Here is a 19,408-nt window from a genome sequence, read left to right as displayed (position 1 = left end):
TGTCACTTTTTCAAGCATGTGCTTTTATGCAACATAACCAAATAAAGCATGTTATGTAGTGCCTGATAAGAAGTTAGAAAGTGATAAGTTATCATCCCATTGCACTTTATGTTTTGCATGTTCTATGCACATTTCTGGCTGACAGCTTTTAAACATTTATTGTATTTCAAATTTCCAGTCCAAATTTTTCAACCTGTAAAATTGAACTGAGTGAATTGATGTTGTAACTATCTAGAGTAACATAAAATTTGTACTTAAATTTGTATTTTTATTTTCCTAATCTAGGAAATCTTAGATACCTTCTTTTTCAAAAGAACTCAAGTCCTGATTGATAGGGAGACAGACAGAGACCATCATATACAAAAAGTAACACCAAATGTTCTGTAATATCAGATTTCTAACTAATAACAAACTATATATTTCTATTTTATATAGGATAATCTTGCTCCAACTTGGATGGGGTGGAGCGCTGGTTCCTCCCCTCAGCCCTTTATTATGGGTACTGTATTACCCCTTTTGCTACCTTTCATCCTTTCACTGTGACTTTGTGTAGTGGGGTGAGGGAGGGATTGGGAAGGGTACTATCGCACCACAGTAGAGAAAATACACTATATTCTAATCCCCTATTTTCAACTGTCTTAAGTTTTCTTTTGAGAAAAATACCTTTGTGAACTTACCCTCTGTGGGTCTGTTGATATCTTCATTAAGCTTCACGGAATATGATTTAGTTATGTGTTTATGGAGTTATCCATTTACGGGGAGATTATCTGATTGGTGAGGGTGGGCAACCTGGTTTAGATGAATGCGTGAAAAACGTTAACTTTTTGATTGATGATGCTGTTTGAGGCATTAAACCCTTGGCATTTTTTACACTGCTCTGGGTCCTGAAAACAGCCATCCAGACACCAGCAGTCAGTTCCCTGCCTTGTTGATATATGTGAACAGAAACTAGGGTTCACTATCCCAGATTTCATAAGACTCATAATGATTACGTGACCATATTCATTTTTACGTGAAAATTTATAAGGGTTATTTTCAAAATGTAATGAGAAAACAATGTATTAAGAGTTGAGTTAGCACATGTGCTTTGTGTTTTAAATGGGGAAAAGTAAGTACAAAGAGATCTATATATTTGAATTATACAAACTAGGATACCTGCCCTGAAATAAAACAGAAACATCTTACCATATGTATTAAATAGAATTTAATCCGTAAACTCACTTCTTAGAATAAGTCACTCCCAAATAACTTTTTAGGATCTTAGAAGATACCACAATGAAAACATAAATAAAAATGAATCTATATTTTGTTTATTCTTAAAGTTTGAAACTAATGTACAAGAAGGAGAGTTTTTATTTTTGAAAGCGATAAAGTTGGAGATTTTACTTGGATAATTGATGTATCATATCTTTCCAAGATAATTATCTTAATTAAGCCCCATAACACAAATGTAGTCAGTAGATTCTTTAAAAAATTCCATTATTCTTTTTTGTATTTAAAAATGTGTGATTTTATTTTGCCTACTTTTGATTTTTATTCATATAGGTTTTGTATTTAGATTAATGAAGCATTAGAATCCATGAGTAGTAGTATTTGAAATTCAGAGATAATTTGTTCAAGACATTTCTACATGTATCAAAATTCCTAACATTAATTTGCATACTTAACTGTCAATCCTTCATTTTGTGTTGATTTAATAAAAATGCAGATGGTGAACCAGATACAGAAAGTTTTTATAAGAATGGATTGTACTAGAATAGAGAAATTCTATTGATGATGTTTTGCAAAACATTTGTGAGAAGACGCAATCTCTGATATTAATTTATTAAGATCGTTCCTTCCTAGACATCTTCTTTTATGCATCCTACAACCTCAATCTGTTCTTTCCAATTAATTCAGGCCATTTCTGCCCAGTGTCTTCACCTCATGGGAAACAATTACTGCAGTTCCCTAGAGCCTGGAAAGAATTAATACACCTCCCTCTGTGCTGAACCAAGAAATGCCTTGAGGCTCTTGGGAAAAGACAATCCTTGCTCTGAACTTTATTGCTTAATGAAATTTTAAATATGATGGACCTTTGTATAGCAGATTTCCCAATACTGTGCCTAATGTTTTAGTTCTTTTATCTTCATATCTTCATAAAAATAAACCTTTTCTCTGGACCGAAAGTATGCCAACGTTGCAAATTATTTTCTGAAAGACACTGCTTCAGAGTACTTGCTTGCATCACAAATTACATAGAGCTCATTTTAACACAAAACTAATCCCCAGTTTCAAAGTAGACCTCTCAGACTTACTGGCTAACCCCCAATTTTTTGTTATGCCCAGCTCTTTATTTTCATCTCGTGTCCAAAGTAACATTAAAAAGTATGTTTTCATCAATAAATGCTAAGCTAATCTTTACTCCATTCATTCATTCCACCATTTTTTCCCTATATTCAAAGTACTCTACTATATTCCCATAGTCAAAGCATTGAAGACCTTGGAGAATTCACAAATATATTTTTGCATCTTAAGTTAAAAAAAGAAAAAGCCTCTTGTCTGTCAAAATTACAGGAATGCAGTTAACTCTAAGACAGAGCAATGTGGGAACCAGGTTAGTAGGAGCGACTCTTTGGAGAATGAGTGATGTAGAATGGAAAGAGCAAGCCCTAGATGCTACTTCTAGTCTACTTTCTGAATTTAATCTATCTTAGCCTCATTTTTTTCATTGCCAACAGAGAACATCATTCTAAATTATCTCTATGGTCCTGGCCAGCCCTGGAATTCTGATTCTTAAATTCAAAAGAGGAAACGCTCATCTTTGTTTTGGAGGCTAACGTGGAGGGCGAAGTGAGGCTTCATGAAAGAAGTGCTACGTGAACTAGACCTTGTAGAAGAAAGAATGTTCCAGAAAGGGGGATACTGGGCAAGGGATTTCAAAGGCATCTCAGTTGTCTGGTAATTGTATTAGTTGGGTTGGCATGAGGGTAGTTGGCTAGGGAAGTTTAAACTAGAAATGTAGATTGTGAATTGATTTGAATACTGAGGCAAGGAAAATATTTGATAATCAGTGGAGATCCATTAAGTAATTTTAAAGTGAGACTTGGAGATGATGAATTTGTATCACACAGGAAAGAGAAAATTAGAAGACTCTGACAATAGTGCCACTATGAATTAATGGAGGCCAGATTTAGGATGAAGGTGAAAATGGGAAAGAAATGACAGAGATGAGGAAGGATTTGAAAAAAAGAAGTATCGGACCTACAGATTGACGTGAAAAGAACTTCAGGAAATAGGTATAGGTCACCATCCTCTAAACTGACTGTTGTAGGTAAAATGCATTTTAACATGTACTCTGTGTATACACAATAAAAATAAGTTTTTTTTTTAATCTGGATGGTAGGCAAAATATTCAGAAAAGGAGGGAGATAACTAACTTGATTCCACCTATCAAATTTTGAATCCAAGAGAAATCTAAGTGTATCCACACATTTAAAATGAGGTATAAAATAGGATTTATTTGATCAACTGTATTACTGCAGACAGGCAAATGAGATAAGATAAGATCCATGTTTCAGTCTGGTAAGCTGCCGTAGGTCTTATCACCTGGATCTCCCTGGGTGACTCCACCAACCTAAATGTTTACGCTCATTTTCCTACCTTTGCCAGTAGTGGTTTTACTATTTCCTTTGGCCCACTTAGCACATTGTTTTGGAATCCCGAAAGTCCTAGAGTTCTTTGCAAACTTTAAACATAGCTCAGAAGCAGAAGGAATTGGCTCATGTATTTGTTTTTTCAGACATGTAATCAAAAAACTTTGTTCTAAAAATGCACTGGCATCAAATGGCAGATAGAAAATACTTTGATGCTTATTGTTTACATTGGACCAGAATGACAAGAATAATAGAAGTACATAGGTAGCATTAATGTAGCTATCAATGTTCAAGTCTGAGGCATCCTCTGCCACTTATGAGCATCTGAGGTCCTGTCTTTATCTCCCCTCTTAGCTACTCCTATACAGCTCCAATGGGCACTGTCGAGCAGGGAGCAAGGACACCTATCCCTACAGTGTTGCCAAATATGAAAACTCAGATGTTTTCATCTGGGATCCAGAAATTAAGATAAGAGGGGAAAAAACATGCTCCCATAGAAAAAGAATAGATAATTATTTAGCACAGAATTTGATGTTAATCACATCAGATTTGGGAACTATGTATGACATCCCCCTTTTCTTATTTTCCTAAGAAACTAATTTCTATTATGTTTCATTTAAAATAAGTTTATTGAATTAAACTCAGTAAATGAAACAACTGACATGACTGGAGCTTGAAATAAACGATGTGATGATCTAATGAAATACATAATGCTAAATGGTCTTGCTTCTTATGCAAAAATTATTAGTCATAGCAATGCATGAATAATTAAGGACAAAACTTATAGTAGGCATTTAATAATATTTTTATATTTATACATCTGAACTTTTTTTTATTAAAGTATGTTGGTCAAGCCAACTTCTGTCCAAATATTTTAGTTTCATTATTTAATATATTGCCTTTTTAAAAATTAATCTTCTGTATTAGGATTTCCTATTTCTCTTTTTTCTAATAAACAACAAATATTCTAATATCATCTGGCAGCAAATTCCTCTGATTTTGCCTTTCCTTTAACTTTTTGGTACTTCTTCCTCTCTTTTCTTAAACTTTTTTTGTTTCTTTGTTATATTGTCTATATTTGTTTCCCTAAATGTATTGCTTAAGAAAGAATGGATTTCATTTTAAGTTTTTTTTTTTTTTACTTTACTTTTAAGTGTCCTAGAATAGTCTTGATACTTTTTAAAAAATGGAACTACTAAAGATTACTAGGGAATGTCTTTCCTTTTTAACAAATAAGAATTCTGACTTTTCTTTTTTTCCATTTGTGTATTAGGTGGTTGTGAATGCCCTTTTAGGAGCAATTCCATCCATCATGAATGTGCTTCTGGTTTGTCTTATATTCTGGCTAATTTTCAGCATCATGGGCGTAAATTTGTTTGCTGGCAAATTCTACCACTGTATTAACACCACAACTGGTGACATGTTTGACATCACCGAAGTGAATAATCATTCTGATTGCCTAAAACTAATAGAAAGAAATGAGACTGCCCGATGGAAAAATGTGAAAGTAAACTTTGATAATGTAGGATTTGGGTATCTCTCTTTGCTTCAAGTTGTAAGTGAACACTCTTTTCTCTGAAATTTGTTTGTTGTTTGGAATAATAACAAAGTAATGACAAACACCTGAGTTACTAACAAGAGAGTTAGTTATTAAGAAGAAAGTTTATAACAGACTTTTTTTTTTCTAATTTTGATTTATTAGTAAGAGCCTATGAGCCCAGATGGGTGGCTACCAGTCAGTGGAAATTCAGTGCAGACATAGTTGATAGTGACCAGCTATTTCAGTTCCTCCCAAAGATTTTATTCTCCTCCTGCCTATATTTCTCTCTTCCCATATGAACAAGTTGATTAGCCATTAAGTTTGCTGGTATTTTTTTTCTATTGCTACTGGAAAGCTTTGTTTGCTGATAAATCACCCTCCCCAAACATACACACTTAACACACCTGATTGGATTGTAACTAATTGGTGGCAGTTTACTGCTACTGAGTTGTAGGATTTGGATTGAAGATCAGGGAGTGAATGATATTTAGGTATTACGGTTGGATCCTTACAGTGAAATGGAAATAATACAGGGTAGTGCCTGAACTCAGAAATGAAATACTAGCAGCCATGGTCTTGTCAAATGACTTTTTAGTGCAATTAAGTCTATTTTATCTAAGTATTCCTGCCTTTTACTACTGGTTTTTAAGCCTAATTTACACAAAAGAAAAACAGTTCACAATTTATAAAAACACAAAAGAGAAGATGGTGGCCCTTGAAGGATGTATGTTTGATGCTATTTTGCAACAGCTACATCACAACACAGCAGTGGCTAAAAACAGAATCCAGATTGTTTGAAAAACACAGAAAGATCCTGCTCTTTTTTGGCCACTAAAAACTGAGCTAAAAAAAAAAAAAGAAGTCTATAAAAGTTCTTTCCTTATGTTTCTACAGAGGCTTTAGAGCAGAAATCCATTTCTGTTCACCAGGATTGTTTTCAATTGTTCAACCAGGAGACTAACCAAGCAAACAAACCTGCATTGGTCAAAACCCTCTAACATCTCTTTCAGAGGTGTCTGTACTATGATTCCTTGACAAGTTCTTCCCACCTTCTTGTTGGAAATTCCTATTTCTCTTTTGGATGTTTCTGACTTACTCTGAATGTTTAAGCAATTAAAATAGGGATTTAAAAAATCTGGCAAGTATGGATTCTTTAAATATTATAGTGGACACATGATGACACTCTTGAGAATTTATCCTAATCCTTAATTAATAACCGCACTTGTAAATATCACTAAAGTGTATCACTTCCTCCATAAAATGGAGAAAAGAAAAAATTTTTTCAAGAAGTGCCTTAAAATGCTAAATAACTTGAAAATGTAGGATAATGATTGTGCATGGAGCCATTAAATAAATTCTACCATTAAAGAAACTCAAAGTACTTCTTTATAGTTGGCTTTCTACAAAATCACCTCTGTTGATGAGTACCTCGTCTAAATGGTTCCTCAAATCACTTCCTTTCTTCATATGCCTAGTGTGTAATTGACTTGTTCTATCATTCACCTCAGCCATTGACATTCAGCATTTCCCTCTCTGATGTACAAACAGCTTCTATTTTCTAGCTAAGAATTATTACTTTCTCTTTACTGCCATCACACTCACCCTTTCTCGGCTTTCTTCCCGTGACATCCACCACTTCACAAGTGTTAGTGTTATGAAAACAAAGATGTGTTGGGATACAGTTGCTGAAAGATTTGCTAGACTTGCTCACTAGCTAAGAGCAATCATCTCAGACTTCCAGGGTTTAAAGTTTATGTCCTCTGACAAATAACAAATTACTATAAGCTTTTAGACTTGGGATCTGTCTTGAATATGGAACACCAAGTATCTACTGTTTTATTTTCCACTTTTACCCATATTAATTCACTTTCATCAAAAACTACAGAGAAAAAAAAATAGAATAAAAGACTATTTCTGGATGCCATGCTTCAAAATTCTTAGAAGAATAGTTGCAGCTCTGACTTTATGTAATCACTCTGATCCTCAGAGTGTTACAATCAAGAGAAATGTTAAACTTATTGTCACTGTCATCACCTAGCAGATAGATTTCAGCAGATGATTGTGGATCTAAATTGTCAATTGTTTTTGCAGCTATATATATTATCAAGCGTGTTGGCATTTGTAAAGCTTTCTAAAAGTATTCCACCAAATTTCGATAGCACTTCAAACTTGCATTATTCCATTAACTCTAAGGAATTGAAAAGTATTTGTGAGTTGGTTATCAAGCAGAAGGATATATAAAATAACCATTTTGTTTATTGTGTATTTTAGAAATGAAAAGCCTTACTAAGATATGATATTTGTCCAAAATCTATGTAAAATTTGTTTTGAAATGCCTTTCAAAAATGTTCTTTTAAAAAAAGTAGATAAGTAAGAATATTTATTAAACAGCAGGTCTGAATTATTCCAAAGTAAAGCTTGCATGTCCTTTTTAATAGGCCACATTTAAGGGATGGATGGATATAATGTATGCAGCAGTTGACTCCAGAAATGTAAGTATTTCTTGTATCCTGCCTTTTCATAGTATTGGTTAAGTACTAAAATTAACTCAACAGAGCATAGAAGCAAAATGGGATGATTCTATGATGACTATTTTTTAAAAGGAAAAAACATGACTCAAATTAATATTCAATGATAGCTGTGTTTATCAGAAAGATCTTAATAAAATAAATTAAAACGACAGTTAAAGTAACATATTCCTATATTTAAAAACTGTTGAATATTTTACTTTCTTTTTATCTAATAATTTTGTAATCATCACCAATAGTTTTGGTGTGTAAGAACAAATGTGAAAAAATACATGATTGCTATCAGTAGATGAAATGTATAGTTCCTCTCCGTAAGTAGATAGTGTGAAAAGTCAGAGATGCTGTCCATCTCTAGATTTCTATAATAATCCCTGTCAAATTCATTCATTTGTATGATTTTAGTATCCGTAAATTTACTGGAGCCTTTACCAATGATGTTATCACTTCAGTGGTCAACATTTCCTTTAAGTTTGTATCATCAAAGGCAAGACCTATTTTATTTGGTTTCTCCTACAATAGCTTCTTTCAGGCTTTAAGAAGAGAACTGAAATCCATGCTTATTCCAACCCTACTCTTCAAAACTTCGTAAAATTCTATGTTCTGTCAGTCTTCATCTTTCTGTTCTTTTTTTAAAATATTTTATTTATTTATTCATGAGAGACACACAGAGAGAGAGGCAGAGACACAGGCAGGGAGAGAAGCAGGCTCCATACAGGGAGCCTGCCGTGGGACTCGATCCTGGGTCTCCAGGATCAGGCGCTGGGCTAAAGGTGGCGCTAAACTGCTGAGCCACCCGGGCTGCCCCATCTTTCTGTTCTGAAGTCCAGTCTATTTTGTCTATTATCATGAAAAATAACTTCTGTCTCTGTAATTTTTAAACTGACCCAGTAGAGCTCACCTACCTTTCTTGATGTGCACTTCCCATAAGTGGCTCTAGTTTTATGTTGACTTTCTTCTGATATCCTCCAGAGTTGTGTTATTTCATTTGTTACCACAATTTTGTGTGTCTGGCTGGTTTTAATTCTGTTATCTTTAGAAGGACATAAATTTATTAGGGACCTATCTACTGTGACTCATTTACCCTTTACTATGTGATATGTGGTAGCTCACTGATAACTTACTGTAAGTACAATCTAAAGACTGAATTTTCACTTGAAAATTCATGAGAAGGATATTTGGTTATATTTACCCAATCTAAAAAATTCAATGGCTATTGTAATGTTAAAGGTATGATGCTGAACATCTAAATGAATAATTCAATTCTTGTTTGCCAAATAAATTCATGCATACACAAATGGTTGTGTCTAAGCATAGTTTATGCATATTTTCTGGAATAAAATTTTTCACTAATAATTTGTAAATTATTAAAATTAAGAACTTAAAAAAATTTACCGAATTTAACACTCTACTATCCTTATAGCAAGATATTAGTTATATTTATAGTAATAAAAATAGATTCTAAAGTGTTATAACAACCATATTTTTTTACATGAAAACATGTCTAAAGGCTAATTTCAGAGACTTATTAGAGGTAGGTGATTCAGAGGGAAAAAGAAAAGTACTGCTAAGTATTACTAGGCATTTTCTTTTCTATCTATTCTCATGAAAAAGTACCCATGACTTCTGGCAACAAAATGTATTATGATATTTTATGAACTCTTCTCTTTTGGTAGGTTGAACTCCAGCCTAAGTATGAGGAGAGTCTATACATGTATCTTTACTTTGTTATTTTCATCATCTTTGGGTCCTTCTTCACCTTGAACCTGTTTATTGGTGTCATCATAGATAATTTCAACCAGCAAAAAAAGAAGATAAGTATTTCTAATATTTTCTCTCCCACTAAGATAATAAAATTATTGGGAGTGTTTTTTCCACTAAATGAGTACTTTGATTCAGAAGTCAAATGGGCATATATATTTAATTACATTTTGCATTCTTCTCCTCTGCCATCCACTGTCCTTCTTTTTCAGGGTATTGGAAGTCAAGAACAACTGTGCTCTGTATTCCTGTACATAGCTTCACAAACCTCTCTTCTCTTTTTCTTTTCTTTTCTTTTCTTTTCTTTTCTTTTCTTTTCTTTTCTTTCTTTTCTTTTCTTTCTTTTTTTTTTTTTAAGGTAGGGGCCACATTTTCGATCCTTTGGAAGAAAATAATTAGGAAAAAAAATTGGAAAAGAACCCAAGCATATGCCCCTTTTCCAAGGTCAATTTGTTTTTTTTATCCCTATAAATCCCCTCCTTAAAATATACTTTATAGTGAAAACCCTTAGAATGTTTGCAATAAATTAAGCATAAGATGTAAACTTCTCCTACTGTTTTTTTCCTTCATTGGTTCCTCGTATAATTTCCACTTCCTTCTCCCTGATATTTAATCATAAACTATTAGCTCCAGTGTTGAGTCGAACAGCTCTTTATTACCATTTATAAAGCCCATTTTATCATCCTAATTATATACGCACATTCTAGAATATATGAAAAGTAAAGAAACATCATTACTTGGAAATAATCACTATTCACATTTTATGCTTTTCTCTTCATACTTTTTCTACACATGTTTTTGGTATCAAAATTATTTTGTCTATGATTATAAATTCTCAGGGCACCTGAGTGGCTCAGTCATTTGGGCCTCTGACTCTTGATTTGAACTCAGATCTTGATCTCAGGGTCATGAGTTCAAGCCCAGCGTTGGGCTTGGTGTTGGGCCCATGCTGGGTTTGGAGCCTACTTTAAAAAAAAAAAAAAAAATGAGGTCTTGCATAAATTCTTTTTTTGAATTAACATAAATATTTTTCCATTCTGTTAAGTCTTTGTTTATATATTATCATAATATACTTAACCATTTCCCAACAAATTGATTATTTATGTTCTTTCTAATTATAATGCTTTAAATAGTGCCTTGTCAAAAGTCTTCATGTAAATAAAAAAAAAAAGTAATTATTTTCCTAAGACTAATTTCTAAAGTATTTTGCTTCCTCCAAATAATATGCCTGCTCATACTCCTAAAACAGTGTATGGATGTTCCTAGGTCACTGCTGTTTCACTGGCATCAAACATTCTAATTTTTAATACTTCATATTTGATAAATGAAAATTGTTTTTAATTTTAATTTTTGGGTCTTTTATTACTAGAGGTATAAACATGTTTTTGAGTGCTTTTTCTCATTTATATTTCTTCTTTTGTTTATATTCCTTCATCTTTTTTATCCAATATATTTTCTTTTTTTTTTAATTCAGTGTATTTTCTTATTGTCAGTGTTTCCATTGTATGAGATGCCTATAGAACATTCTTTTCCCCATCCCCTTTTATTGTTATTAATATTCTATGGTCAATGTAAGGCTTTTATTTCACTTATTAGCCTGAGTTTCAATCCTCTGTACCTCCTGGCCTATCAGATTCTTGCCATACTAATGATCTCTGATGTATCCCATAACTCTTCTACCAACTTAGCCAATTTCCTTTTTATCCTTTTGTTCCAATTCTTGGCAAAGTGAAAGTGGCTTTTTGTGAGTAACTTTAACCCATCTTACAATATACATACTATAATGCATTGCTACATTGGAATAAGAAAATCATTGTCTTTAATTTCTGAAAAGCAGTATATAGCATTAGGAACTGAGTATTTCCTGCCTCAGTGAATAGAATTTTACCACTCTCTAAGTATATGATATTGGATAAAATACTTAGCCTCTCGGTTTCTGGTTTTTTTTCTAATGGAAAATAATAAAGTCAGTTTTGTATAATGAGAGAATTAAATAATATTGTAGTACCTAAAAAATACATTTCTTATTTTTCAAATTCAAAGTCCTAGGCATAATTATATTATCCATTTTCTTTTTTAATTATCCTTTACCTCTTTTAAGTTTAACATTGAAAAATTATGTGCAAAGGGACATAATTTTAACCAGTTTTTCTTTTTCTTTTCTATACTTTGGAGGTCAAGACATCTTTATGACAGAAGAACAGAAGAAATACTATAATGCCATGAAAAAATTAGGATCGAAAAAGCCACAAAAGCCTATACCGCGACCAGGAGTAAGAAATACCAAATGATAAGGGAAAAATAAAATAAAATAATTGCATGGGTTTTCTCACAGGAGAGATAGCAGCTGACATTTCCAGCAACAAAGATTTCTTCCACATTTAGAGCTTCATTAATTTATACCTTTTATAGTAATGGTAAAAAAAATTTAAAAAGGCAAAGACCACCAAAATAAAGAAAACGGAAAACGCACCCTATTTTCAGGGGATTTCTAACTACACAACTAGTCTCCAAACTAAAAGGCAGAGACACATAAGTAGGTGATATGCACAAGAAAAAGTTGGTCATACAATTCAAGAGTAGTTGCCAAGTAAATGTAAAGAGAGGAGTAAACCTTGGATGGGGTTAAAATACATGCAATTTTCTACTAGATTAACAGACTGACAAAATGTTGAGTGAAATAGCATCTTACTTCCACTTTATTTTCCATTAGAGGTACTGAGTGGAGAACAAAAGAATTCTAGTATCTACTGTTTGTATATATGGCTGTGAAGTTAGAAGTTACTAATGTCTTCAGAGTCAGGGTCAATAAATACAATTCATGTTGATAAATAACAATTCTTATGTTTCCATGATGAACTGACCAAACAACTCCTGTGAAATGGAGAAGGCTTATCCCATACTATATTGATTTTTGTCATGATGATCTATGAAGTTAAAATAATTCATGGAGTCCATTAGGGAGCAAAATACTAGTTAACATTCATATTGCGCTAGCCAAGAGTTGCCTTCTTGAAAATGATGAGAAATACATACTGTTCTCTGTTAAACCTTAACACTGGTAGTAGAAATGGGTCAACTATGTGTTGAAAAAATGTAAGATAGAAGATATCCTCAGAGTTCCTGAGCAGCCTTGGAAAATGAGCCAGACAATGGCCTGCAGTTACTAAAAATGGCAGAAATGGGGAGCAGAACCACAGATCAGTGATAGAGACATTAATTTTTTACATCAAAGCATAAGGAATATCATTCTGGTCTGATTATTCCTGTGTAGCCTCAGCATTCTGTGCCAAGCAGCAAGGACTATTCAAAGAACATCAATATTGCCACACACAGGCTTTAAATACATAATGTTATAGATATGTTCTTGAAGTTCCAAGCTCCCTTTAAGAAGTCTTAGAGAATAAGACAAATGGAATGTTAATAGACACTATGTTTTGAAATGGCTGCATGGTCTAACTGATCATGGAATATTCTGGTAAAACAAAATGAAGCAGGTTTTCTAACTTCTCATAATCTTAATATGTTAATATGCATTTTGTGCCATACAGCATGCAATGTTTCTTTTCAGAAATCCCCTTTGGACAGAGATTGCTATTCTGTGGAATACATATTGATAAATAGAAATTTAGATAACTAAATTTTAAAAATTAATGTGTAAGCCATCTTTTACAAAATTCAGGGTCAGTGGTTACTATGCATAGTATTAGAGAGTTAATGTAGAAAGTGCTTATGTAGATGCCAACATGTATAGGAAAACTCCTCTGTTGCTAAAACCATTTCTGTTTCCCTACAGAACAAATTTCAAGGAATGGTCTTTGACTTTGTAACCAGACAAGTTTTTGACATAAGCATCATGATTCTCATCTGTCTCAACATGGTCACAATGATGGTAGAAACAGATGACCAGAGTGAATATGTGACTAACATTTTGTCACGCATCAACCTGGTGTTCATTGTGTTGTTCACTGGAGAGTGTGTGCTGAAGCTCATCTCCCTCCGCCATTATTATTTTACCATAGGCTGGAATATTTTTGATTTTGTGGTTGTCATTCTCTCCATTGTAGGTAAGTATTTAAAATCTCTTAAGTTCTGTTCAGGAAAAGTAAAAGTTGGAACATTCAAGTTTAAATTAGAAGTCATCCCACTACTCACAAATAGCCACTCTGAAATCTTTTTTTTGTATTTCATCCCTGTGTGTTTGTCTTCTTACAAAATGAGGCTCCTGATATATGTAGAGTATTGTATCCTAACCATTTTCTAACCATTTTAGATTATGGTGAATCTAAGGGTAAATTCTCATTCATTTGAAGTAGGCATGTGCTACTAACCAAGATAAAAATATTTGTGACATGTCGAGATTGAGTAATCTGCATAACATCTAAATGGCTCTGTTGAGAAGAGAACTAGAAATTTATTGTGATACTTGAGAGAGACACTACATCAGAGATATAGACACAGAGCCACTAGCATGTAGATAGGAGTGGAAGCTGGTGGCAAGATAAAGAAAGGTATAGAGTGAAAAGAAAATAAAGTACAATATGTTACCAAATACAGATGGTAGTTTCTTTTAAGGGTATCAGGTAGAGATTTTATAGATAACCTTGAAATGGGGTTATAGTAATGATACACAAAAAGATGTGAAGTGGTGTGGGGCATCATTTTAACAGTTATACACTTCAAAGTCTGGAATGTACAAAACATCACATGAGCAATAGCTCATCTCATTAAAGATACAACTCTAGCTCCAGGGAAGTGAAGAAGTCTATCTGTGGGCTGAAAGTATTCATTCTTTCTTAAACCAGATAATATGATTAGGTCAACATTTTACCATTCAATATGGGGCACCTCTGCTGGGTAGCTTTTCATGCCATTACTCCCTCTGAAGAAGTTGGTCTTATCTCTAACCCATAGGTTGCAAGTAGCCTTCAATTTCTACACTGATCTATGGTGTAATCAGTTGTGGCAAGAGTACTAAGGTTGTATTCACCTCTTCACCTCTCTTCTCTTTCACTCTATTTTCCTCTTTCTCTCCCTCTCTCACACACCCACACGTAGTGAGACTAACTCACTCTTTATTGAATGAGACCATGTAACTGGAAACACTTAGTTTCCTGAACTCTTCAGTCCAATCTTTATTTCATTATTTAAAAGGCAAATGGAGAAGTCTTGAAAAAAAAGAAAAAAAAAAAAAACAAAACCAGACTGAGAGACCAACATTAGACACAGGAGACCAGAAAGGGCTTCAGCTTGGATCCTTTGAGAAATGTACTAGAGCATATATCTCTATATATGTCTATATAATATATAAGAATGTTATAGTGGAAGTGTAGGCAAGCATCAAGTTCACGGAAGATGAAAATAGTATTAAAAATTGCAGATACTTTTAGATGGATAAGGACTCAACAGACAATTTCAGAAAAAAAAAATTCTATTCATATAAATGTGTACTGGTATCCTTGGCCACTGCTGTTCAGACAGACTTGATAATTTTTTACTTATTTTTTTTAGATCTAGTCTTGGGATTTTATATAAGCTAAAGATAGTTTTCAGATATCCCTCAAGACAAAAAGTACTATAATATTGTTATTGAATATTGTCTGAGCTTGGAGTGCCATAACAAATTATCACAGACTGGGTGGTTTAAATAACTAAAATTTACTTCCTCACAGTTCTAGAGGCTAGATGTCCAAGATCAAACCCAGCATAGTGGGTTTCTGGTGAGAGCTCTCTGCATGGCTGGTATATGGCTACCTTCTCTCTGTGTCGTATCACAGAGAAAGAGGAAGTTCTCCAGTGTTTCTTCTCATAAGGGAATTAATCCTATCATGAGAGCCTCACCCTTATGACCTCATCTAAACCTAATTATCTCCTCAAAACCCTATCTCAAAATACAGGCACTGGAGAGTTAGAGCTTTAACATATGAATGGGGGGGTTGGGCAGGGAGGAGGAAGGGACAATTTAGTCTATAACAAATATTGAGTTGAATTTAATACTGGATGTCAAAATTAAGGTTCACTTATATATATTATATACAGTCACATATAATCTATGTATGTCAAAGTTAAGATTATGTAACTAAATTTCAGGCTCTAAACTTTACTTTGGAGATTTAACAGGAGTGTAATGATTATTTTAATGGATAACTTCTAAAATGGTTAGTATTCTCATTTTTTATCACAGGCATGTTTCTGGCTGAGCTGATAGAAAAATACTTTGTGTCCCCCACCCTGTTCCGAGTGATCCGGCTGGCCAGGATCGGTCGAATCTTGCGTCTGATCAAAGGGGCGAAGGGGATCCGCACACTGCTCTTTGCTCTGATGATGTCCCTCCCTGCCTTGTTTAACATCGGCCTCCTGCTCTTCCTGGTCATGTTCATCTATGCCATCTTTGGAATGTCCAACTTTGCCTATGTCAAGAGGGAAGTTGGAATTGATGACATGTTCAACTTTGAGACCTTTGGCAACAGCATGATCTGCTTGTTCCAAATTACCACCTCGGCTGGCTGGGACGGATTGCTAGCACCTATTCTCAACAGTAAACCACCCGATTGTGATCCTAATAAAGTTAATCCTGGAAGCTCAGTTAAGGGAGACTGTGGGAACCCATCTGTGGGGATTTTCTTTTTTGTCAGTTACATCATCATCTCCTTTCTGGTTGTGGTGAACATGTACATCGCTGTCATCCTGGAGAACTTCAGTGTTGCAACTGAGGAGAGTGCAGAGCCCCTGAGCGAGGATGACTTTGAGATGTTCTATGAGGTTTGGGAGAAGTTTGATCCTGATGCCACCCAGTTCATGGAATTTGAAAAACTGTCTCAGTTTGCAGCTGCTCTTGAACCCCCACTCAATTTGCCACAACCGAACAAACTCCAGCTCATTGCCATGGATTTGCCCATGGTCAGTGGGGACCGGATCCACTGTCTTGACATCTTATTTGCTTTTACAAAGCGGGTCCTGGGAGAGAGCGGGGAGATGGATGCCCTCCGAATACAGATGGAGGAGCGATTCATGGCTTCCAACCCATCAAAGGTCTCTTATCAGCCAATAACTACGACTTTAAAACGGAAACAAGAGGAGGTGTCTGCTGTTATCATTCAGCGTGCTTACAGGCGCCACCTTTTGAAGCGAACTGTAAAACAAGCTTCGTTTACGTATAATAAAAATAAAATCAAAGGTGGGGCCAATCTTCTTGTAAAAGAAGACATGATAATTGACAGAATCAATGAAAACTCGATTACGGAAAAAACCGAACTGACCATGTCCACCGCAGCTTGTCCACCTTCCTACGATCGGGTAACAAAGCCAATTGTGGAAAAACATGAGCAAGAAGGCAAAGATGAAAAAGCCAAAGGGAAATAAAGTGCAAACAAATAGGCATGACGGGGTGACACATTGTTTACAGCCTGTGAAGGTGATGTATTGTTGTCCACAGGACTCCTTTCGGAGGTCAATGCCAAACTGACTGTTTTTACACAAATCTACTTAAGGTCAGTGCCTACAATAAGACAGTGACCCCTTGTCAGAAAACTGTGACTCTGGGTAAAGGGGAGACGACCTCGACAGGAGGTTACTGTTCTCACTACCAGCTGACACTGCTGAAGACAAGAGATCAAATGGCTACTCGGACTGGAGGGACCAGTTCAAAGGGGTGCAAACCTATAATTTGGGGGTTGTTTAACATGAAACACTTTAGTGTAGTAATTGTATCCACTCTTTGCATCTCAACTGCCACATTTGTCACATTTTTATGAAATCTGTTAGGGGATTCATCTTTTTTTTAATCCATGTGTTGTTTATTATACGTGACTATTTTTGTAAATGGGGTTTCTGTTGTGAAATAGACAAAGGGCCTCTTCAATGGGCATGCCCCCAGGGGTGAGCGCAATCACGTGGCCTCCCATCTGCACAAAGGTGTGGTTTGCATGAGGGCATGCTGCACTTAGAGATCATGCATGAAAAAAAAAAGTCACAAGGAATACAATGAGTTCTTAAATTCCATCCATGTTTCTGGGAGGGGTAATTGGGTGATAATTGGAGGTGCTTTGCAGATCTTGTTTTTGTCAAATCCAGCTCCCCCACCAAGTAGATCATTTTTGGGGGGGGGGTGGCCATTAAATCTTAGCAGGTGCAAACTTCATTCAACTGTCTGGAGTCATAAATGTTGTGTTTCTGTTTATTGTATTTAAAAACAAACAACAACTGAGAAATGAGCATCGCTTCTCCTCTGAAGACTGAATTGACCAAAAGAACCCTTTATAAATTTCTGCTTAATCCTGCACTTTGGTTAGCCATCTTCAGCTCAGCAAGGTTGACAACCGTATATGTTAATGAAATGCTATTTATTATGTAAATAGTCATTTTACCCTGTGGTGCACGTTTGGGCAAACAAATAATGACCTAAGCACAGTATTTATTGCATCAAATATGTACCACAAGAAATGTAGAGTGCAAGCTTTACACAGGTAATATAATGTATTCTGTACCATTAGAGATAGTTTGGATGCTCTCAATGCATGTCTATATTACCATGCTGCTGTATCTGGTTTCCCCCACTGCTCAGAATCTCATTTATGGGAAACCATATGTCAGTGGTAAAGTCAAGGAAATTGTTCAACAGATCTCATTTCTTTAAGTCATTAAGCAATAGTTTGCAGCACTTTAACAGCTTTTTGGTTATTTTTAAATTTTAAGTGGATAACATATGGTGTATAGCCAGACTGTACAGACATGTTTAAAAAACAAACAAACAACAAACACTGCTTAACCTGTTAAAAATGTGTTTAGAATTTTATAAGCAAATATAAATACTGTAAAAAGTCATTTTATTTTATTTTTCAGCATTATGTACATAAATATGAAGAGGGAATTATCTTCGGGTTGATATCACGATCACTTTTCTTACTTTCTGTCCATAGTACTTTTTCATGGAAGACATTTGCTAACTAAGAAATGAAAACAAGACTGGGTAGTTGTAGATTTCTGCTTTTTTTTTTTTTAATTACATCTGCTAATTCTAGGTTATCTCATAATTTTAAGGGGCAAAATAGTTTCACAAGTCACTTCCAGACTATGCTCTGCAATTGGCAAAGGGCATAAAATTTTACTTACATTTTTGGTAGTGCCTGCACAAGCTGATTGAAGATAATGCTTATTTCTCATTTTTGTCGCTTTTCTTTCTAACTTGTTTTTATTTTCATTTCTTTGCAGTCATGTTGCTCTAGATTGCTGTAAATACAAAGCGAGTTTCGCAGGTTTTTTTTCCCCACAAGAACAGAGAGTAGTGAACTCACATAGACAATTACATCAGGATATTTTGTGTTTCTTACAGAAGCAAACCATAGGCTCTTCTTTTTCTTAAAATTACTTAGATAACCTGTATCCGTGAACTGCATGCTGGAAAATGCTATTACCCTAAATGATGCTAACCAACATTAAAAATGTGCAAAACTAATAAAGATTACATTTTTTATTTTATTGTTTGCCCCGTTACTTTTTGTTAAGAGCATTTTGTGAGAAGATGAAGATGCTTTATTCGACAAATGAGGGGAGAAGGGGAAGTATACGGCTATACCTGGCTATGGCTATACCTGAGCTGACAGTAGAAAACGTGGGGTAGAAATGGAACTAGGAGGAACGACCTCCCAGGGGCTACAAGCAGTAGGGGGTGAGCTCTGCTACCAGATACTGATACCAGAGCCTAAGCTGGTGGGTCTCGGTGGAAAAGAGGTCTGGGAGTCAGAGCAATGGTGGATGGCCGTTGGAGATACAAAAAGCCCTTACATCTGTATTTAGAAAATTAAAAAATTGCCTTGCGGATATTTTGTTTGTTCCTCTAAAACCACTCTCCATACTTCTCCATCCTGCTCTGTGGCAGGGTGATTTTACGCATTGCATCAGTGGGCTCTCTTATCCCCTGGCTTCCACCTGGGAAGTGCCAACAGGGA

At 34.9% G+C, this 19,408-nt stretch overlaps 1 protein-coding gene across 13 annotated transcripts in view; it reads left to right on the top strand.

Annotated features, from left to right (window-relative positions):
- The window catches only part of SCN1A (sodium voltage-gated channel alpha subunit 1), a 140,816-nt gene extending 121,878 nt beyond the window's left edge, over window positions 1-18,938 (top strand). For all 13 annotated transcript variants that reach the window (XM_041774191.1, XM_041774193.1, XM_041774189.1 and 10 more), the window contains 6 exons: window positions 4,909-5,190; window positions 7,614-7,667; window positions 9,377-9,514; window positions 11,630-11,734; window positions 13,258-13,528; window positions 15,646-18,938. In XM_041774191.1, the coding sequence (XP_041630125.1) occupies window positions 4,909-5,190; window positions 7,614-7,667; window positions 9,377-9,514; window positions 11,630-11,734; window positions 13,258-13,528; window positions 15,646-16,823 (2,028 nt within the window). In that variant the 3' untranslated portion in view covers window positions 16,824-18,938. The remainder of the gene's footprint in view (window positions 1-4,908; window positions 5,191-7,613; window positions 7,668-9,376; window positions 9,515-11,629; window positions 11,735-13,257; window positions 13,529-15,645) is intronic.
- Window positions 18,939-19,408: the final 470 nt, after the last annotated feature.

The sequence above is a fragment of the Vulpes lagopus genome, chromosome 11 (genome assembly GCF_018345385.1).
Source record: "Vulpes lagopus strain Blue_001 chromosome 11, ASM1834538v1, whole genome shotgun sequence".
In the NCBI taxonomy this organism is placed as follows: domain Eukaryota; kingdom Metazoa; phylum Chordata; class Mammalia; order Carnivora; family Canidae; genus Vulpes; species Vulpes lagopus.
The sequence above is the reverse complement of the archived record's forward strand: the minus strand, read 5'-3'. Positions and strand labels throughout refer to the sequence as shown.